This window comes from Anopheles ziemanni, chromosome 3 (genome assembly GCF_943734765.1).
Source record: "Anopheles ziemanni chromosome 3, idAnoZiCoDA_A2_x.2, whole genome shotgun sequence".
NCBI classification, from domain to species: Eukaryota; Metazoa; Arthropoda; class Insecta; order Diptera; family Culicidae; genus Anopheles; species Anopheles ziemanni.
In genome coordinates, this window is record NC_080706.1 from 76200376 (window position 1) to 76222141 (window position 21766).

Here is a 21766-nt window from a genome sequence, read left to right on the forward strand (position 1 = left end):
TCTGTATTTTGAAGATGTGTGCGTAAGCACGTCAACACAAACACATCCAACGAATTCCGCCAGACAACCCGGTGAAAATAATGCAGAATAATGCGTCTTTTCTTAATCAAACAATGTAATCGACCCAAGATCATCTCAATCATGGAGAGAGGAATATGAATAGATTTATAAAATCCAGCGAGTGATTTTATTTTCCCAGTTTCCATGTTCCGTACAGGAATTTATTGAAAGAAATAAAAAATAAATTTTCATCGACCATTTTTCAATTTTTGTAATTTTGTAATACCACATATTTTATCCATGGCTTACCTACGCTTAACACTTTTTTGTCACTGAGATAAAAGTAGCCGTCACTGTCCAAGATCTTTAATCTTTCTTGTAACCAACAGACTTCTAAAAAAAAATCACTTGACGATCACATAAGACGTGCACACGCATGAAAGTTCAACTTCATACTGCGACGCGGACCGCAGAATGCTCAATTGTTCTTCGTTTCGAACTACTGCGTTTTTTCAACTACACATCATGCACCAACACATACACTTTTCACTTCTATGTCGTAAGTTTTAATTCTCATTCTTCTTTACGCTTCAACCGACGATACATTACCGCATTTCCGTAATACCAAACGTGATAATCATACTGTTGAATTGAGCAGTAAACATCGGCAACTTCTAACGAATCGAATTGAAATTTACGAATCGCAGCCTACTTTGGATTGGACAAGTTTCTCAGCACGTTAAGCGCTGTTCGCAAATTGCACTGCTTTCCGTTCTGCCAGGAACTTGTAGCAAACCATCGACGCAGTGCGTTCACGTTCAATCATGCTTCGACGATAAGGAACAAAGCAAAACAGAGAAATGCCGTCCTACCAAGCCGGCTCTGTCGGTCCGAGCGGACCGGCACCGGTATACGGGAAAGAACACATAACACAACACGAAAGCAACCGAACAAAACAACGAAGTACCGGGTTTTTGGTAAAGTAAACACAGCTGCTTCAACACCACTGTTTCTGCGAAAAAAAACTGGATGCCTTTCCAATGCGCAAATGTAAGCAATTTTCAAAATAAACGAGATGCACAGAAAAACATGCCGATGCATGCACATTCACAACTAACCCACGGTTGACGAAATTGGACCACATAAACTTCACGCAGCGATTGGTTGCATCGCGGGTTTGAAACGTGTTCTTTTGAACACAAATGAAACTTTACGCCAAACCAAGTCGGTCTGAGCAGAGTCGCTGAACAATCAAAACTGCTGAGCAAGCAAATGTTTCAACGAAACAATCATTCCTCGATGTGTCCAATGGATACTGATGACAAAATTACTTGGACGTCAAGCACTTTGCGCAGATTGCACTGCTTTCCATTCTGCCAGCAAATGGTAGCAAATCGTCGAAGGCGAGCGAGCAGTGCTTTCACGTTCAATCATGTTTCGACAAGGCAAAACAGAGAAACTAAAATACGGAGTCAAGTGTCAGCATGTGTGGCAAATGTTTTCTTTAGGATTAGAATAATACTGTCCCAGCAAAGACTGTGTAGTTGCTCTAAAAAAACTTTACGATTCATTTGGCATGAAAGTCGATCAAGTGCGGTCAGGATCAGCAGGAACGACTACGACTGGAAACGTGTGTCGTAGAATTTTGCCAAATCCTGCGTTAGCAAGTAATGCGTTAGACATAGACTTAATCAAACGATTTAGAAACATTCTCATAGCGATAAACTCCAAAGACCACTTAATGCAGTGATAATACAGAGCTACTGTACTGAAACATATAGAATGTAAATACAAATTTATGGATTGGTTCTTCACTCTCCAATACCATTAGGTTCAATGGGTAAAGAAGCAGCTGAAGCTCGCCACAAGTTTTTTCGTAACGACAGGGAAAACCTTGCCAGAAAATGCTCCAGGGAAAAAAACTAAGATGTTTTCATGCGAGCTATACATACAAGTGATCCACATGTAAGTTCTATTTCACTAAAATCCAGATTAACCCAAAAAACAAAGAAAGTTTATCCGTCGAAAGTAAAAGATTTTTTTTGTATAAGAAGAAACGTAAAAAAATGCAAGAAAATTTAATAAAAATTATTTGGTTTTTTTCATTCTTTCAACATCCAAAGTCATCTTACGTGAATCAGAAACAACGTAAAACTGTAAACAATTTGGAAGACCGGACCGCCGCTCTAGCTGAACCACTGTGCGACGACGTAGCGCTCAACGTGTTAAACGATGGTCAATATCCTAACAACTATGATAGTACTTTTGTTACTAATTTGCTGCTTGGGATTGTTATCAACAATGATTTGTTTTTTTTTTTTTATATGAGCATCGATTAGATTAGTATCACTTAAATGGTGGAATAAAAATGTACAAACATCTGTTTTCATATCTGTGTCTGCAGTCCAAACCAAACGGGAACGAGTTAAGAATTTACTAGAATTTCCCTTTGCGTAGGTGGATAGTCAACCGTCTCGTACACGAGCAGGTCTGATATCATTTGGGATTCGAACCCACATCGCCGATACTAGCTTTAATGTAAAAAGTTTTTAAAAGTGTACAGCGAATTTAACTTAATAACGGTTGTCAGAACGGGTTTTATTGAAAAAGTAGCTCTACAACAGAAGCACGGTAATTAGTGAGGCGATGCCTTCTGGGACTGGAACAACACCGAAGAATCAAGCTTTTTTCTTGATCTTTTTAGATTTGTTTGCAAATGCAGCTGCAGATTTGCTACCTTTCCCATTTTTCTCCACATGCACATTGTCCGGTGTACTTAGCGTCACGGCAGTTTCGATCGATTCTTCGACAAACACATTCGGACGCTTCTTTTTGACTATTTCTCCTTGTTGCACTTTACTACGCACAGCGTGGGAATGCTGTCTTTTGGGACCCTTTTGGGACTGCTTCGAAGCGGCAAGCTGCACAGGATCTTCTGTTTCTACGCTTACCCAAGCAAGTTCATTCGCGATACGCTTGGCAATGGTACTGCTGCTGGCTGATTTGATTCCCACATTGTCGGCAGGCAGTTTTTGCGAGACGCCCTTCTCTGGTGTCTTCATCTTCAATTGGTATCTACCAGAGTTCATCAACGTTAGGCAAATTGGACGACAGCCGATCTGCTGAGTACAGATCTGTGTGAAGTCAACGCCATGCAGATGCCACAACGAAACTTCCCCGGCACTGGAAGCGGTCGCTATGTATTCGCCAAGGCAAGAGAGGGCTTTGAGTCGCGATTCATAAATCTGCAGCTTCTCCTCCTGAGTTTCCTCATGTATGTTAGCCATCACCAACTCACCGCTCTCCAATCCCACGGCTATTTCCTCCACGGACAGCCAGCACATGGCGGTCGGCTTTGATCCGCACTCCAACATGCGAACAGAGCGCGTCGTCTCGATGCTGATCACATCGACCACCTTGTTTCCGAGCAGGGCAAAATGTTCGCCATCCGGCGACCAGTGGACGCCGGTCAGGGAACCACCGTACGAGCGATTTTTGTGCAAGGCTGTTGTGAACAGTGCACGGCCAGTTACGAGGTCCCATGTTTTCAGCACCATATCGCTCCCCAAACTAAGTGCCATCTTGCCCTTCGGGTGAATGGAAATCGATTGGACCGCAGTCTTGTGTGCCCCTTTCCACGTTTTAGAGACGGCCTGTTTGGTCGTGTTTATGGCGGCCATACTTCCATCGGTACCACCGGTGAACAGGAAGCTGCCATCGTTGGAAAAGGCGACCGTATTAACAGTTCCATCGTGATGAAGGAACTCACTCTGCTGCATATCGTTCTGCACGTCGAGCAAACAAACGCGATCGTCCGCCCCACCGGTCGCTACATACTTTCCGTTCGATGCAATTGTTCGCACCGAGGCAGTATGCATATGAGCGGCAAATGCCTCCTTCAGATACAGTTTACTTGGATCCTAAAAAGAAGGCAACGAAAAGAATGTTAGTACGGTGGTGCGAGCGAACCGCGTCGAATTGGGTACTTTTTGCAACTGCTCTACTCGGTAACACACTGTGAACTGTTCGTATGTTCCAACAACTATCTCTAATCCCGCCATAATAGCGCGATGTGCTAGTATTACAATAACGCCACAAATTTACTGATCAACCATTCAACAACATTCACCGTTTGGCGAAACACACGCGGTTGAATGTTTGTTTTTGATGTCAAGCACCGGTAGCTGTCGTCGCACCTGAATACGAGCTGTCAAATGGACTTCGTCCCAATTGGCCAAAAAACATTATAACGTCGTTGCTGAACACACTGCAAGGTGAAGTAATATTAGCGAGCTTATTCTTGGATTGATACGTTTATGGCCACCTATTCATTTCAAAATGGGAGTAAAGGATCCACTCGTCTTAACAAATTGCTCTCCCAAAGTTTCCTTGGCACAGCAACACTTCGAAACCAATGTGTCACTGCACGGTTCTATTTAGGACTTACTTAGGACTTCCTGTCGCTGTATACGAACACCGTTGTTTCTTTCGCATACATAGGGTTTTATTAATAAAAGTTAGAAACAACAATAGTTTGTGGCTTATTTGGTATGTGCAGAGCGCCAACACAGCATGCTTTTAGAATTTCACATCTAATAAACGAATTGGCAAACATAGCGGAGTTGCACGTTGGAATTCACGTTGTAAAACTACATTTTTTATCTTCACTCCAGCGTTGGCTTTTCTCGCCTCAGTTGGTGTTGGATGTTAGAACAAGACAAACAAGAGTTCAAACAGTTATCGTTACTAGCGAACAGTTCAGGACTGCCGCTATTTTGTCACTACAGCATTTTGTTTGCCTTTTCTATATGCAAGATGAATACACGGAGATAGATTCCTCAACTACGGGCAACTAAACTTGAATTCGAAAAGTTTAGACTATTTAGGATCACTTCGTTTAAATTTGACTAAGGATAAAGAAGGAACAGTAGGTTGCCTTGGTCCAATACACAAAGATGTTCCCCGATATAATGTTTTGAGAAAATATACACAACTATAAATTAATATGTTCTGAGAATATATACATGAAACGTTTTATACAATTTTTTTAGTTATATCTTACTTGCTTAAACTATAGATTTCTCGAAGACTGATGTTGGACCCTATCCCAATATTTCGTTTTAGTTGTGATGCCGATTACTCTAGATTTTAGCATATTTTTAAACAACAAGTGTATGTATACTAGAGAATTCTTGAGTAACTCCCACGCAATGTACTGGATATCTTTTTATTTACATTTTGACTCCCATCTTATACATTACACAGTTCATTTCATAGCATTTTTGAACTGGTGAAACAGTTAGATTATTTACATTAGTTGTAAAATGAATAAAATTAGTAACCCCACGTCGTTGAAAGTGTTGAAGCCCGGCCGAAAGGGGTTTCAGTGCACTTTGTCAAGATCGATGAAATAGTCCATCAGCTAAATGCGTCGGCGTTTTGGCCCGTTTGGAGGGGTGTTGGCCGGGCTGGAATTATTCGAGTGACTCGGTTCAAACGTCATTGACCCTCTGGTTCGTTTCTGCGAGCGTTTCGGTCCACCCTCGGTTACTCCGTTACCGTCATGAGTTTTCGTTTTCACTTTTACCGATGTCGGATCACGGTCACGCGCGTCCTTCTCTTCCTTTTCGACTTCTTTACCATCTTTCGACGGTACTGGTGTTTTGGTTGCTGCGAGAAACAATTCACAAGTTTAGTTTTGTATACAGTAAGACAACAACCCTGAAACGGAACAAATAAACCGGTCCACTTACCGGGAGTTTTAGCAACCGCTGGCTCTAGCTTGACTTCCGGTTTTTTAGATTCTGGTTCACTAGCCACCGGGATTGAACTTCGTTCAGTGTCTTCCGGCTTCCTCTTGCCAATGGCAACGCCAAAGTCGGCCTCCGGCAGTCCAAAGTCACACTCCTCGTTCAGAAAAGGCACAAACTCTTGCTCATCGAGTGCTCGCAAGTTGTAGATTGTCCCGAGATGCGCCCAGACCGCTTCACTGGCGATGTCCCGCTGGAGGGCCTTCGACAGCCGGTCAATGATGCACGCCATGTAGAAGTGTCGATTGATGCCGACCGGTTTCATTCCGTCCATCGCGAGGAACAGCTGTATTTCCTCTTCCGCGGTCCATTCGAACTGTTCGCAGTCCAATTTATCACGACTTCCCACTGTTGCCATAATGCCTCCAGTGATAGCGGGTTTTAATTCAACGAAACAAGCGGCGCTGGCAAAGAAGAGAAGCAGTTGTTTATTTAGAGGCTTTATTTTTCTTATGTTTTTATTTTCGTCGAGAAATGTCAAAAATGGTTTCAGGCTGCCCGCTTGAAGTAAGTACTGCTTCGTTCCAGTAACCTTGGGCGTCTGTCAATTCATCGTGTTTTTTCACCGGGCAACACTAGTAGTGATGAGATTGCCAAACTGGCAAAGATTGAGTCTTCTAAATTTATAAAGGCAAAACGCCACATTTCAACATTTGAACACATATGACCGCGAGACTACATCAAGCGTACCATACCAAAAACTTGGTACGGTCTAGCGACAACGTACAAGTGACGATGGTGCGCTAGAAAGAGAGCAAAATCGGTTTTTGACACCTGACCGCACCCGTTTTTTGGTATGGTACGCTTGATATAGTCACACGGTGAAGGCAAATTCTATAATCTACTCCGCCTTCACCCGCAGTTGCATGGCAATGTGTCTCATTGAGATCTTGATCTGAATCATTGAGCTCTTTACCCGTAGGCTTATGGCGATGTGATCTGATCTACTCCATTATGGTCCTGGTAACGTTTTTACCCGTAGCCGTATGGCATTGGAGTACGATTATGCTCCTTTGTTTTTTAACTGAGAGCAAATGATCTGATCTACTCCCGAAATTTCGAAGTTTCCTCACCACTAGTCAACTGCCTTTCAACCAAGGTTAGTTTATACTTATACAAGTAAATAACTTTGTTAGCAACCGTCACGTATTTCAGCAAAAAATACCAACCAAGGTTTCTGCACCTTCAACGAAGCAACACAAGCCTTGCACGTACGTCAATTCAACAAAACGCCGCGCGGAAAACCGCATCGAAAGAATCAGTTTCGGCTCTTGGAAAAGCGTAATATTTATCACTGCCATGGCGACAAATGAAAGCACGGTTGTAAGTTCGAAAGGTTTAAAGTCTCTCAAAGCCGCCTGAAGAGTTAATTTTTATGATTTTGTTTTACTTCCTTGCAGATGGTACCAAACACTCGCGGTAAACAAGTAGGTCTGAGCCTCGCATGGGTAAACAATAATGAATTTGCGACCTTCGCATTCGGTAATGTGTTGCACAAACGGTAAGAAAAGGAGTTATACGCGTCTGTCTACCAACGAAGTAATTCTTGTTATATAAAACTATCGGTATGCTTTTAGTGACCACCAGGCTCACAGTAGCCACAGGTTGATGGGAGAAATTAACCTTATGAAGCCAGATTTCATCCTCGCCGATCCAGCAGCCCGTACGATGCTGTACGAGTGTGGCCATTTGTTTTACACTCTGCAAAGGCGCCGCTATGGTCTGCTCGGGGGCCAAACGCAGACGATCGACTTCGTTGACGTATCGCAACAATACAGGAAGTCCGTGCGTCAAACGCTGCAGCGAATGAAACCGGCAAGCGAGGAGTCACCGGAGGACTCCGACAGCATCTTCCGCAACATGCTGTACTCCATCGAGTGCGTCTGGCATCTGGTGGAAATTCTCATCGTAGACAGTAACGCTTCGTCCGGGACGGTTGTGACGTCGTTGCTCCAGTGGATTCGCTACCACTTTCCAGGCCCCGAGCGGGACGCGACGGCGTTGCTGCAGGATCCCGCCGGAGATGTCGAAAAGAGGGCAAACTACTGGCCATTGGTGAAGGCACTCATTCTGCAGGGACACACTATGGTCGCCCGGGCGCTGCTGCGCGTGCATCCCAGCTCCGATACGCGGTCCTTCCAAGTGGCCGAACAACTGCTCCAATCGTTGCCCATCTATAACGTGCACGATGGGCTCTCGGTGCACAAGTACAAAGCCCACTGGCAGTGCTGGCGCGACAACGTGCATATGTTGATCGAGGCCGGCAACTTCGGCGCCGAACCGTACTTGGAGGAAATCCTGCGGCTGATCTCGGGCGATCGGGTGGCTTGGAGAAAGCAACAGCGATCGGCCACCTGTTGGTACGAGTATCTACCCGGTTTTCTCCTGTACACAGATTCCAGCTGCCGGTACTATCAGCTCAGCCAGTACGCAAACGAGTGGATGATGGACTTCGCATCGGCCCAGAACCAGACCGCTCCAGGATTAACGTTCCTCGACAAGCTAGTGCTCGCGATAATGGACAACAACCTCCCCGAAATTGTGGTACTGCTACAGCAGATTCCGGACAACAATTGGTGCGCGGTACACATCGTCGACCTGCTGTACCATGCCGGCCTTTTGCACGGTAGTCGACCCGAGGACGATCCCAACGGCATCGAAGCTACCACGGTGCCATTGCCGGATGGAAAACTGAAACGTGAATCCCTGCTGTACGATTTCGGATCGCTACTGATGGCCGAAGGGACGTACTGGCAGCTTGGTATGGGATACCTGGAGTTTTCCTCCACCGAGGGGCTGGGTGCTCGCGAGGCCCTCCTGGCGCGTGTCCCGATACGCCATGAAGCGCAAGCCCTCAAGCTAATCGCCGTCGCACGCAAAAACGATTTTCCCGGCGTGATTATGGAAGTTTGTAAGGTCCTGACCAAGCGCAACCTGGCCCACCGACGGTATGGCAGTGCACTGGACTGGGCCATCCGCAGCCGAGACAGCACGTACGTGCGGAATGTGGCCAACATTTTCCTCGAGCACTACTGCAATCACGGGGAGTTGCTATGCGAAAAGATGATAGCAAACCTCGGACAGAAAATTTTTATCTCCTCCCAGCTGGTGTTCTTGAAGAAGTACTACGATTTCCGTCTGCTCTACCGCAAGCAAGAATACGCGCAGGCGGCCGAACTGTTGATCAGCCTCATGGACTCGAACATCGTCCCATCATAGTAAGTACGGGGGGTGGGGGTTTGCTATGATCGTCAAAATGTGTCTAACCACGCTGTTTCTTATCTTCGCCGCTTCGTTCTACAGCTTCTGGCCGTGTCTGATGGCGGACGTTATACCGCTGCTCGAATTTAAGGAACCGATAATTCCTTCCGCGGAAACACTCACCGTGCTGCGACACCTGCAGCTGGCCTTGGTGCCGATGCTGGAGAAACGGCAGCAAACTTTGAAACGCCAGAAGCAACAGCAGAACCCGAAAACCAGTGCCAAAAGTATGCTGAGTTTGGCACTGGCGGTGGACGTCACCGCCTCCACCACAGCCGACGACGAGCCGATGGAGGAGGAGGAGGAAGACCAGACGACACTGATACCTAAGTTTTCCTCCAATCTGCTCAACAACTGCACGGAGGACTTGGTTAACCTGCTGCGCCTGGCGTGCATTCGGAATCTGTCTCGCGCGTACGTAATCGAGCATTTGGGCCGTGACTAGAATGTGTCACATTTCGATTTGCTTCACATACCGATTGCCAATAAAGTCTTCAGCAAAGAGCAACATTATTATTTGATTTGATTTGAAAATGTGATGCTGTTAGTTAACACGAGAAAATTAAAAACTGATGTTTGCAACACCAATCAATGTCATCAATGATCAAAGTGTGCACTAGCACGTGCTTAAAACGCTACCGATAAAATAACAACATCGTTTATGAATAATTTAAATCTATTCTCTTTTTTACTGTTTCATTTGAAATAATTTAAATTACAGGTCATTAATTTTATGAACTTTGTCGGTTCTCCTGTTCCTCGCGTTTTTGTTTATTTAATTTCCTTCCTCCGTCGCCCTGTGAAGAACCACACATCGGTCGTTATGTTATGTTACTTTCGCTTAACTTCAATTCATGTTTTCGCTTACCGTTGTCTAGGCTTACCAGGAATTTAATCTCATCTACGCATTGCAAAGGCATGCATCCTGCCATGTTAATGTGTGTGTGTGTGTTTTTTTTAATTATTATTTAATTTATGCTTTTTCCACCCGCGCCTCGTACACGTCCTTCATTTTCTAGTTTTACTACACAACTTTATGTAACGATCCTGCCTTCCAATGCTTATGAGTGTAGGTGTTTGTGTACCTGAATCCGATTGTATATGAGCTAAGTAAATTGCGTCAAATATATGAGTCCATTTCTGCCTTTTCTATGCCGAACCTTAGCAACGCAAGTTATCCTTTTCCGATTGGTCGTGTGCTGTTTTATTTTTCCTGGGGCGACCAAATGGTTTACTTGTTGTCGTTTTCTGTACATGGCGGGTGGTTGGTTGCTTTATGGATGATTTTTTTTTTTTAATTTTTTGTTTTCGTTTCAGTAACTCATATCCGCTAAAGTATCTGTCTAGAAGTTTACAGGGCAGATGATGCTTAAAAGACGTGTGTAAAGACAACTGAACTAAAATAAAAGTAACTATAATCCTACAGCTTAGAGCGAGTCTTGAATCTCTATTGTATTTCCCCCGTCTCTCTTTCCACCCGTTCGTTTCTTTCCATTCCCCCTTTTCGTTTTTTGTTCACGGTTTTGATGGGTGCACTTTTCAATTCACATGCACTGCGCGATTTTAGTGATCCTCCAAACGGCGAAGAACTTGATTTCCAGTTGCTGGTGTGTAAAATGATTTATTTATTCCAGAAAGCATCAACACAGGCCAACCGAAGGAAGATTGCCAACAACATGCAGTATCAGAAGGGATGCTTTAATGAATTTCCTAAAATATGTTTACGTACGTTTTCGTGCAGTCCTTTTGAAAGGTTTATTTTCGAGATCGATCGAAATTTTATGTTCTCAGCAGGCAGGGCAGGCTGTAACAAAACAAAGCCCACCTTCCTCGCAAAAATCATCGTAGGCCATGCACCTGCCATTAGGATGATATCGGGCCACAAACGGAGCAGAAAAGAGCAACAATCTTCGAACAACAGATATTCGAGCCTCAAGTATGTACACGAATCAGTCAGGTGGAATAATTTGGGATAGAAGAACGTGTCAACTGGGAAGATGGTCGCATAAAACAGAAAATGACTCTATTTTCGGAGACACACCGTTCTATATAGTGTGGTTTTTCGATCAATTTCCTTACTTAGGCTGGGTTAAGTTTCTGTGAACCAAACAATAATTTAGTGTTGTTACTTTTCGCCGAAATCTCACTGTGACGGCATGGATTTGTAATTAATAATAAAGAAGAAAAAAATACCGCAACGATCTGATTAATTCACTTTTTCCTGCTGCAATGGAACGAAATTGCAAAATACCAATCATCATACTTTCAAAAGTGCAGTGAGTTGTTTCAAAAGTGCATAGTCTGTGTATGTGACAGTGTAGGTTAATTTTTATGTTTCTGGTATGAGTAAGTTAATCATTTGCAGATCATCTTGCTTAATTATTTTCTTTATTGAACAACTTCTAGTCTTCTTGTTTGTTTGTTTGTTTGTTTCTTTTGTTTGTTTTTTCTTATGTACCTGTTTCGTTTTCCCTTATTTTTTTTTCTTCTTTTTTGTTGTTTTAACTACAACACGCTCCTGCCTGCCAGTTCGGTGCTTTAGGTGATTTGTTTTCATTCATTTGTTTTTATGTGTTGCTGTTTTATTATTTTTTTACAAATTAAGATTTTAAATGTACTTAACTTCCTATACACTTGCGGGTGGGCTGCTGCTGCTCCTCGCTTCCATGTACAAGCGAAATATTCCCTCTAAGAACGCATCCTTGTTGGCGTTGAGTATGCATGCACGCACACACACGCACACAACAAGCGCACTTTCGTTTCGCATCGCGCACGTTTTTAAAACAGTTGATATCCGATCTACACACCCGAGCTTTCCTCGCGCACTGTAGAACACATCGCAAGCGCAAGAGTGTACGGCTATGTACACCAAGGTTTCCGGTGTAAAGTAGGTCTCAAGTAGGCCCGTGTGAAGAAAAAAAAACGGGAGGTGCAACACTGCATGCCTCGAAGGGTCTCTCCACCCCTTCCAGTGTCCTTCTCTCACCAGCCACGCGCTGGGGTGGGGGTGAGTATTTGCAGGTGGCATAGGGAAGGAGTCCTCCCTCCTGTTTCCCACACCACGGCTCCCATGGCAGTGTGGAGACTACTCTGCCACAAACAGTGCTACTAACCCCTATACGTCCTATATGTATGAATAACTACGTCTAAATATCAGGTGCTGCTACTAGTTTGAACCATTAGCGGACGATATCGTTTGTTGCGTGTGGTGCTGCAGATGCTGCGGCTGTCCCGATTGCTGCTGCTGATGCTGCGGCGGCTGCTGCTGCTGTTGGGGTGTATCGGCTAGCGGATCGACTTCCTCCTCCATGGTGACGGATCCTCTCCGGAGCTTTTTCGCCGCGCTTGTCATTAGCGCATTCGTCGACAAGGAGGATGCAGTCGTGGTGGAGGAGGAGCAGGAGGAGACCGAGCCGGGCTGAGTGATCCCAGCAAGCGACGACACCGACGAAGCAACTACTTTACCCTTACCCGACCGTGTCATGCGCTTGTTTCCACCTGCACTGTTCGCTTCTACTGCGTCAAACTGCTGCTGCTGGTCCGGCGTGGAGTCCACGGATGGTCCGGCACCGAGCAGGAGCTTCCCGTTTGCCACGGTACTACCACTATCGGTCACAACACCGTCCACTATGTGCACACCACTTTCACCACCACCACCAACAACACTCGTTGCTTCCGCCGCAAGCAGGTCGACCGCCGAGTCGGCTTCGGTGTCGTTGTAATTGCGCTTCCGAGCGGCCACTGTTGTTCGTCCACCATTTCGGCCACCGTTATTGCTACTCACTCGCTGCTGCTGCTGTGTTTCATTATTATTATGGGGGGCTTGCTGCTGCCGTTGCTGCGGCTTCTGGCTCGCACTGTTAACACTGTGGAGAGTGTTGCCATCGGGGTTATGGTTACCACTAGTTCGAACTGCGGGATGGCTCTCGCCACCAGCCGGCAGCAGCGGATCTTTCAGTTCATTAACTAACGCATCACCACCGGCATTGCCTGCTGCAACTGTTGCATCAGTCACCGTAGCAACGCCACCACCATTCACTGCCGACGTCGCTGATGCTACTACGGACGTCTCGCTTGCTGCTGGCAAAGAGGAAACTGTCGATAATCCGCTGCTGCTGCTGTTGCTGCTGCTGCTACTGCTGCCGATCGGAGGCGGTGTAGTTCGTAACTCACTGCTCACGCCACTACCGTGCGTCCGATTGTTGTACACCACATCTTGATCACCACCAACAACAAAACCACCACTTGAACTTTTATTCACCACCAGTCTGCTGTTGCTGCTAGCAACGGTACCCGTGCCCGTGCCAGTTCCGCCACCGTTCACTAGATAGATGGGTGTAATACCACCGCCCATGCTACCAACGCCACTGTCGGATGCGACACCACCATCACCTTCAGGGCGATGGTGGTATGAGCCACGGCTGTCCTGCCTCACGCCGTCGTCCACCTGCATCGCTTGCTCGTCCGTGGGAGTGGTGGCGGGCAGGGTGGCACTAACATACGCACGCAGCTGCGTAAGCTCTTTCTCCAGCTCGTCCCTGCTGTCCTTCGTTTGCTTCAGCTCCTGCTGGAGGAACACGATCGTGCTCTGCATGCCCTCAACGTCCTCGTCCAGCTCCTGCAGGAAGTCGTCCAACTCTGTGGAAGTGAAATGCAAACATCAATTAGATTACTAATCGCACAAACGACATCTATATTCACACTCATATGTATTAAATACTAGAATCTGATCTGATCGAAAACACAAATTGTACAACAAAGGATGAGATAATCGTTCATTGTTTGGATTGATTTTTTTTAAATTACTATATTTTTACGTGTATAACACCATTCTAGTATTTTTAAGTCGGTTTGTAAAAACACGACTTTTATAAAACAATTATTTCTGTTCAAAATTTGCTGTGTGCAGTAATTAGATTATTTTACCAAATTTCTTTGATTTGAAAAAGAATATTTATCTTCCTCATCCCTGCTAGTTACACAAGCAGCTGCTCTTGCTCGTATCATTAATGTCATTGTAAGTATTAGTATCGAAAAGTAAAAGTACTGACCTAGCTGCGATTTCTTCACCTCCTCGTTGTAGCTCTTCTGCAGCGCGAGTTCGTTCTCCAACTTCGCCAACCGGCCGTTCGACGTCATCTTGCCAAGCTCCTCGTTCTCCTGGTAGAGCAGCCGGCACTTGGCCATCAGCCGCTTGCCCGTGTTCGAGTCCGGCGTGAACTTCCACGCGGACAGCTCGTTCTGCGTTTCCTCCAGCTTCGCTTTCGTTGTCTGCAGTTCCGCCTTGAGCTTCTGAAACAGTATGTTAACGGCGGGATCGAGTAGGGCCGAGCGCAGGGCGGCTGGGCCAGGAGCCTGGGCAGATTTCAGTTCCGCTATTTGATTCTGCAACGAGAGAACCATCAGACGAACGGTTGAGTTGGGATGTTCTTTACATTAATGCACGTGGAAAACTTACGGCATAGTCTTGCATTTCCTGCTCCTTTACCGCAAGCCGCCGAGCGAGGAAACGCTCCCGTCGCTGAGACTCGATATACTGTTGTTTGACTTTCGCTTCCGAATCCTTCACGGATTGAAGTTCCTCTGTAAAATGGAGAATAAACGCGTGTTGTATTTTAATTTTATCCCTTATGGAGATTGTTAATCGATTAAATTAAGGAATTTGTTTATGTTCTTATAATGAAGTGATCATGTAAGCATTTTGCAAGAAGCCTATATTCTAAAGAAATTCTTTCACAACCATCTATTTTGTGATGGCATCCCTCCGCAGTCCACTGCTATGCGTTTCGGTAACACTTAGGCGACCCATAATTTGTATAAACCAAAAAAAAATATAATTAATGGATTGGACAAATAATAATTTATTGCCAGCCAAGTTGGATCTTACCATTTTTCCAATGGTTTTCCCTTTTTATATCAAACAAAAACAAATATTTCAAAATTGTTGGCAAACACAAATCCTTCGTTGCCGGCCGGGAAGGGACGCAAAGCAAATACAGACACACACGTGCGCGAGCATAAGCGTGCACAGCCAAACAAACCCACCACCGACATTGTATTATCCTGCCTGTGGAGGATTGCGATCCAAAAATGGGTGTGCGCCAGCGCACTACCACAAACATTGCAGCTTCAAACGTTTTCTCGACGATAACAAACACACGTTTGCGCGCTCAAAAGGGCAGGAAAATGGATCGATTTACTGCTTGTAAGTAAAACTAGCAAACGCGATTATTGAGTCCATGAACGAGTAGATTTTTTTGAATTTGAAATTCATCCCCACTGTTGCGTCTTGTTTCAGAGTACTGAAAAATGTTAGAATCCTCATATTTCACTATGGAGTTTATGGAGATTGTTACTTTTGAACACGTCAAAGACCTTAGTATTTCCTGTTGATTAGGGGATTATTTAAAAGGAATGTGGCTTTAGTCAAAGTCACCTATAAATTCGTAACACGGAATGGAACTGTTTGACTATCCAAGGCTGTTTTGGGCGGAATTTGGCAAATCGTCGTTTGGACATTAACAATTATTGAGATCTAGTAACAGGAAGACATACATTTGGAGTATAAATTATCTATCACATCTAACTGCATCAATTAACTTTTAATATAACTGCTGCATTATACATGAGCGTCCTTATGTTTAGATACATTTTGACTTGCAGTAATTCATTTCTGGGAGCTTTACCTTAAGCTATATTTTAATAAAACTTGGTATTAAAATAGACATATTAACTTCAACTTAGAATGGAAATTCAAAAAAAAATTAACTATGCTTAGAGCGACATTCAGTTGCTTTTTACTAAACTGTTATTTTAATTGTTAAAGTTATAAAATGTTCACAATTATAGTGCGATCATGCCTTGCCAACAACTCAACATGATTTACCTTTACCAAATAGTAAATTCATGTTCTAAAAGAATCAGATAGCCGCGAAATACTTCTTTTTTATCTTATGCAAGTCAGAAGATATAAAACATTGTACTACGTCAAGATGAAATTTTGTATACTCTCACTTTTTTGGTAGCTTCAAAACAAACATCGAAAGGGGTCTGACCATATTTAATTCACTCTCGCTTTGCACAAAGTTCAAAATGCATCGATATTTCCCCATATTTGCTTCCAAAATTCTCAAGAGATTTTTTTTGTTTAGTCGCTACAATTTCAACCCTGAGTGCGTTCGCTTCCATTTAGCGTTTTAGTGTGTGCTGACTTTTGTAATATATATACTTTGTTCAAAGGCTTTTGTGCCATTACCTTCCAGCATCCGGCAGTGATATTCCAACGTCTGGTGTTTGTCGACTGCCTCGCGTCCCCGGCTCGCCAGATTCGATGGACCCGCCACAGCCTCACCACCACTGCCCCCATTGGACGGTACCGGAACGGGGTGGCCTGTCACCGACTCCAACGATGACGAAGAGGATGAGCAAGTGATCGGTGCAGTGGCAACAGTGGTGGCTTTCAATGCTCCCACATCCTCCGTGGTCGCTGGAACGGCCGGGATAGAGGAGGAGGATGCTGTTGCCGAACCTGATACCGGGACCGGGCACGTTTCCTTCGGCAATGTGGTGTGGGAAGTAGCTGACGTCGAGGTGGCATCGCCAGCTGGACCGGCTGACACTGGGGAGCTCGCATCGCTTTGTGCCGCTCCGAGGGAAAGGGTATTCCCGCCTCCTGGCACACTTCCACTACTACTACCACCGATTTTTACCACATCGGCCGCTAAAGTCGCTGTTTTAATGCCGCTCTTGGCCGTTTCCTCGCTTTCGCTAACACTGTTACTGATATTGCTTCCGTTGGTCGCACCGGTACCGCTTCCGGTCGGCGCTGCTATACTCAGCGAAGACACTGTAGCTGCGCTTGGGACGCCGGAACCTGCAACAACTGGCACTCCTGCTCCGCCTGTCGCTGCTGCTGCTGCTGCAGCCGCTCCACCGGATGCAGAAGAAACGGATGCTGCGACGGACGAAGAAGACGACGGTGGCACAACATTCTGATGGTGATCGGGAGCAGACTTTGCAGTAGCGCTAGTGTCTTCAGGGGCACTCATTGCTTAAGCACTTCGGAATTTATTGGCCCCGTTGACAGTAGTTGCGGGTCTGTTTCTTTCGCTACCGAAACGTAACCGTTGGCTATATGTTAATTAATTGTTTAAAATGTTGAAATTCAAAACAAAACAAACACACACACACACACTGCTGGATGATTTTCACGGATTAAAAAGGTATGCAACCGTCCGTTTGCCGGTTAGGTACTCGCGGGGCGGCACACGGTCAAATTTTATCTCCACATGGACGTTTGTGACGTATTCGAATGCGCGCTTTTATTCGCCCCCGCCTGTAACCCGGATGCAGCTTGGGGCCCTGGGGGCCTGGTTCAAGCTTAGCGTCCACTCGCGCTACCGCTACTCACTGTAATTTCGCCGATCGAACGAACGATTTTAACTTCTTCTGGATGGTTTGACGCACCGTAGTGCCCCGTTCCTCAAGTGGTTTTATTTTGTTGCAAGCGCAATTCCAATTGTTGTGTTTCACTTGTGCTGCGAATGAGATTTTGACTATCGAAGCGATTGCCACTCAACCGTCAATCACAAATGCAACCTTCTATTTGTCTTCCCCGGCGTCGTTCCGATCCACACAAACAAAACAACCTCACTGTTTTCACTCTGCTTTGTTGTTGTTGTTGTTTGTTTAACTGTATTTGAGTTGTTTTTTGTCTAAGCGTTCAGATTTCATTCATGATTGTTTTCCAGTTCATTAGCTGAAAGTAGACATAGAGGGAAAAGCATGAGAAAAGGTAGCATGTAGAGAACAAGCATAAAAAACTTTGTTGTTATGAACAACCACTCAGTAATAGTATGCTTTTATGAAGCACAATAGTATTTTTTTTTCAATTCATCGGCTGGCAAGGAAGGAGGCTGCCCAAGAAGACCACACATCCCCCATGGTTTGAAGAAGGACGATGGGGAAGTTGGTAGCGGAAGCGAAAGGGCTTGGCCGTTCTTCAAATACACACACACACACACACACGCGCGCGCGCGCACGCATACCACCAGCCACTGTAACGTAGCACTCCTCCAGCGTATTGCCCGGAGAAAGGATAATACCACGAGGGTTATGTCGTGCCTTTACTCGCACCGGAAGCTGCAACTGGATGGCTAGACAGACATGGAATTGATCGAAAAACTGGAAAAATTATTCTTCGATATTCTGCGGCTAACACAGCATCCCTCTTCCGCACAAAAAAAGCTGGTTCCGGTCCGGTTTGTAGGTAGGCAGAAGTGAAGGGTGGTTTACTTAGGCTGGCTTCCTTTGCTCCCTTAGCTTATTTTTTTATATTTCTAATCGAGGCGCACGTACAAACCCGCACACATTCACACAAATAGCTTGTGCGCACACTTGCAAACACATCCTGGTCGACGCAATTTTATATCCTTTTTTTCCTTCAACTCCTCCATATTACATTTCGAACCATTCCAAAGCCCTCACACTTCAACACAGGTGTGCGTGAGCGGTGTGAACAGTAGCAACCGACATCGGCCTTTCGTTCATGCCTACTGCGTCTATCGGAGCTATTTTTTCTTCTCTTCTCCACATTACATTACTATCTCCTCCTTGGACCAATCGTGCTGTATTTCGCTGCGGCCGCCTGCCCTGATTGCTATTTTTTCGTCTGCGATTTCTTTCCATCATGCCAGCTCGCATTCTACATTGCGTTGCTGTACTTTCCCGCGCGAGGTGCAGATCAGTCGTCGACCATTTCATCTTTTCCTTGCGCCCGCCACCACACGCTACCCCATTTCCCGACCAAAGTTTCCCGTCCCTTCCACATAACCCACAAACACACACACGCACACACACGAGCGCGTTCACACGTACGAGCGCCCCGCGCACGCACACACGCACACACGCTCGATACACCGTTCTTTTACGCTCGTCGCTGGCTGGTGATGACGACGCCTCGGCAAAATATTTTCTACTCATATTTTTCTTCATTTTACGCTAATTTTCCCTCCTCCCATTATCTTCGGTATTTTATTTCTTGCTCCCTTCTTCCGTTCTTTCGCTCTGCTTTGGCAACACCTTCGCGCGTCGACCGAGGATCAATGTGGTCAGTGTTGCCACTGCCACAACGATGCTCCGAAAATGGACCACAACCAACCGTTTGCGCGAACACGTAATATAGGGCGGCCCCAAAAGTGTTCTCGCTTTTCTTGCACCGAATTTCATGCTTCACAACGCGTCCTGCAAAACCACTTCGGAGGATTGGTCGAAGATGATTGCTGTGCCGACACACCGTTTGCCAACGGATGATATTTGGCACGGCACACGCTTGATCCCACTTCGCACCGAAAGCCGCTAAAGCAAAAAAAAATAACCCGCCACCCACCCGCACACACATACACAAACCGTGGCACACTTCACGTATGCCAATGCGCGCACACACACACGACCATACACCAACAAAAATTGACTTTATGCTGTTTTCGACGACAAGATTATGACCATCCGAGGTACAGCATTTTGCGGTCAACGATTTGTAACTCCTTGCCAGAACTGGTCAACGAAAACGCGCATCAAGCATTCTGTTTTCGTGGCCACTGCCGAGTGTGTGCTGGCAACTCAGCACCAAACTAGCAAGAAGCAAAACCAGCATAGAAACCGCAGCACCAGCGAAGAAAGCAGCCAACTTTAATTTCCTATTTTTCACTTGTGCCACACGCTCGCCAACCGATAAAATATGCACATCCGTACGCCATTACCTTGCACTGCACGTTGGCAATGTTTTCGGACCGTTTTCGTTCGGTTTTACAGGTGAAAATTGTTCACCAAAAATGCACCCCTTAACCCAGCGGGTCAGCACTCGCGCTAGCAGCGAAAACGGGACATTTTCGTCTCGCGGGGATCAATGTCACTTCTTCTTAATCTTCTTCTTCTTCGACCAATGTCACAAGGAGGCCAGGATTTGACAGCCAAACGTAGCGCCATTTTGTGACTCCGGAATTTGAAACAAAATATTATTTAATCGCATCTATACCATTGAAATAAACGAAATTTCATATTAAAAGAATTTTATTTGATCAGCATTATCAACACAAATCAACTATTTTCATTCAAAAAATTGTTCTCACAAAAGGAAACGATTTAAAGCGTTTTTATGATCAAATGATTAAATACATACTACACAGCATCCCTTTTAATTCCACGAATTTGTTGGAACAACAGAAACCGTCAAATTTGATACAAATTAGGATTTTTCAAAACATTACATAAATAGTTGTGAGAACCCAACCTGCTGAAATAAACTTTTTTTTAGTAACCATGGCAGGGATATTTTCTTACAAGGTTGCTGGAGCAGCGGTAGCCTATTGCGTCGTATGGAACTACCTTGGTTGTACTGCGATTTTGACAGCCTTGTGACGTTGTGCGAGGGATATTTTACTGAGTGTGGCAAACTGATCTGTTTTATCTAAACACAACGGTTATTCCAACGTGCTGTAAATGTGCGTTAAATCTATTCACTTTTCCTCTATATTCCTCAATTAAAACTAATGTAAACCCCCAAAACTAGGTTCCCACACAATACTGCAATAAAAACCGTTTATTGTTGAATTTGTTTGTCTGTCTATGGTGTCGAGTCGGGTTTACGTGAAATGATACATGATGTCTTTTCGTTCACTTGTTTGCTGCATGCACCATGTGTCGTATACTACCTAATACTCAGCACTGATACATCGCTTGCTGTAATTTGCAAACGGCAGCTGTATTTAGATGTTTTGTTTTCCCTTTCTCATGCTCTTTCTCTATCGCTCTCCGATTCAAGCGTCGATGTCAACTGCAAGTACCGTTCGTTCTCATTAATCCGAATGAATCGGAATAGAACGGACGTACGGTGTTGCTCGTCGCTCACAGCAGCTTGTTCTACTGTGCGGCAGCTCATACATTTAAGCTCCTACCACTGTTAGTTTTATTGGTGTTTCCGAATGTGGGCACCGTAAAAAAGTTAAACTTGCATCATCGCCCTTGTAAGCGTCGATGGTACGCAGCAGTACCACTGTATGGTATTTCCCTACGTTTGTGTGCTTGTGTGTGTAATTGTATATCGAATGCATTTGGAACAGCAAGAAAACGTGATTAACGACAGTAATATGCAGTTACCATCCGTTGCAGCCAACCCTCCTCCAAAGGTAAACCGTCGTTGACGACATATCTCGTTCGCAGAATCGCGCATTTCGCGTCTGTGCCTGTGTTTGTGTGTGTGTAAGTGTTTGTGCAGTGTTTGGGTCCGTTTGTTTGTATCCGCCGCGTTCTCCGAACGACGGGCAGGATACGCCGCGACGAGTGCAGGAGCCAAGCGGTCGGTATCGATAAAATAAGTAGCCTTTGATTTCGATCCGTATGACAACAGCGTGGTTCCTTCCAATCGGCTGGACCCGTTGTACGTGTTTGCCAGCGTGCTTTATCGAACGAGTAGACAACGAGTTGTGCTATCCGGTCGCAACGGTCTCGCAGCATTTTGATGCGGTTATGCATCATCACCGTTTTTAGCGCATTGCATACTAAGAACGTGCCCCTTTTCATTGGTTTCGGTGCGATGCAATCGAAACTCGCTGTTTATCTGGTATCGATATGATTGGGCAGTTTTTCAAGATCAAGATATAATAGAAAATAAAGCTAGTGAATGCTACACCTCAAGC

General features: G+C 45.1%; 4 protein-coding genes across 4 annotated transcripts; 1 reads left to right on the forward strand and 3 right to left on the reverse strand.

The window, feature by feature from the left end:
* Positions 1–2555: 2555 nt before the first annotated feature.
* On the reverse strand, positions 2556–4150 carry LOC131286921 (p21-activated protein kinase-interacting protein 1-like). The gene is made up of 2 exons (XM_058315932.1): positions 3987–4150; positions 2556–3920 (listed from the first exon to the last, which is right to left on the reverse strand). Exons 1-2 carry the CDS (start codon positions 4059–4061, stop codon positions 2679–2681), a joined length of 1317 nt encoding a protein of 438 aa, XP_058171915.1. The 5' UTR covers positions 4062–4150; the 3' UTR covers positions 2556–2678.
* Positions 4151–5348: 1198 nt separating this feature from the next.
* LOC131288131 (MRG/MORF4L-binding protein) lies at positions 5349–6204 on the reverse strand. Its single transcript, XM_058317243.1, has 2 exons — positions 5754–6204; positions 5349–5670 (listed from the first exon to the last, which is right to left on the reverse strand). The coding sequence occupies exons 1-2, from the start codon at positions 6166–6168 to the stop codon at positions 5423–5425; spliced, it is 663 nt and encodes a 220-aa protein (XP_058173226.1). The 5' UTR covers positions 6169–6204; the 3' UTR covers positions 5349–5422.
* An 842-nt stretch (positions 6205–7046) lies between these two features.
* LOC131286124 (nuclear pore complex protein Nup75) lies at positions 7047–9579 on the forward strand. The gene is made up of 4 exons (XM_058315013.1): positions 7047–7133; positions 7211–7311; positions 7388–9028; positions 9114–9579. The coding sequence occupies exons 1-4, from the start codon at positions 7110–7112 to the stop codon at positions 9514–9516; spliced, it is 2169 nt and encodes a 722-aa protein (XP_058170996.1). The 5' UTR covers positions 7047–7109; the 3' UTR covers positions 9517–9579.
* A 1917-nt stretch (positions 9580–11496) lies between these two features.
* LOC131283984 (uncharacterized) lies at positions 11497–19942 on the reverse strand. The gene is made up of 5 exons (XM_058312832.1): positions 19832–19942; positions 16327–17829; positions 14530–14654; positions 14123–14456; positions 11497–13709 (listed from the first exon to the last, which is right to left on the reverse strand). Exons 2-5 carry the CDS (start codon positions 17117–17119, stop codon positions 12238–12240), a joined length of 2724 nt encoding a protein of 907 aa, XP_058168815.1. The 5' UTR covers positions 17120–17829; positions 19832–19942; the 3' UTR covers positions 11497–12237.
* Positions 19943–21766: the final 1824 nt, after the last annotated feature.

Excerpts from the sequence above, each read along its gene's own strand:
- LOC131286921 (XM_058315932.1), bottom strand. The coding sequence starts at position 4,061 with ATGGCGGGATTAGAGATAGTTGTTGGAACATACGAACAGTTCACAGTG. Across the intron at positions 3,921-3,986 it reads GAGTAGAGCAGTTGCAAAAA|GATCCAAGTAAACTGTATCT; the intron begins GTACCCAATTCG and ends CCTTCTTTTTAG.
- LOC131288131 (XM_058317243.1), bottom strand. The coding sequence starts at position 6,168 with ATGGCAACAGTGGGAAGTCGTGATAAATTGGACTGCGAACAGTTCGAA. Across the intron at positions 5,671-5,753 it reads AGCGGTTGCTAAAACTCCCG|CAACCAAAACACCAGTACCG; the intron begins GTAAGTGGACCG and ends TGTTTCTCGCAG.
- LOC131286124 (XM_058315013.1), top strand. The coding sequence starts at position 7,110 with ATGGCGACAAATGAAAGCACGGTT. Across the intron at positions 7,134-7,210 it reads CGACAAATGAAAGCACGGTT|ATGGTACCAAACACTCGCGG; the intron begins GTAAGTTCGAAA and ends ACTTCCTTGCAG. Across the intron at positions 9,029-9,113 it reads TCGAACATCGTCCCATCATA|CTTCTGGCCGTGTCTGATGG; the intron begins GTAAGTACGGGG and ends TTCGTTCTACAG.
- LOC131283984 (XM_058312832.1), bottom strand. The coding sequence starts at position 17,119 with ATGAGTGCCCCTGAAGACACTAGCGCTACTGCAAAGTCTGCTCCCGAT. Across the intron at positions 14,457-14,529 it reads AGGAAATGCAAGACTATGCC|AATCAAATAGCGGAACTGAA; the intron begins GTAAGTTTTCCA and ends CTCTCGTTGCAG. Across the intron at positions 13,710-14,122 it reads GGTGAAGAAATCGCAGCTAG|AGTTGGACGACTTCCTGCAG; the intron begins GTCAGTACTTTT and ends TCACTTCCACAG.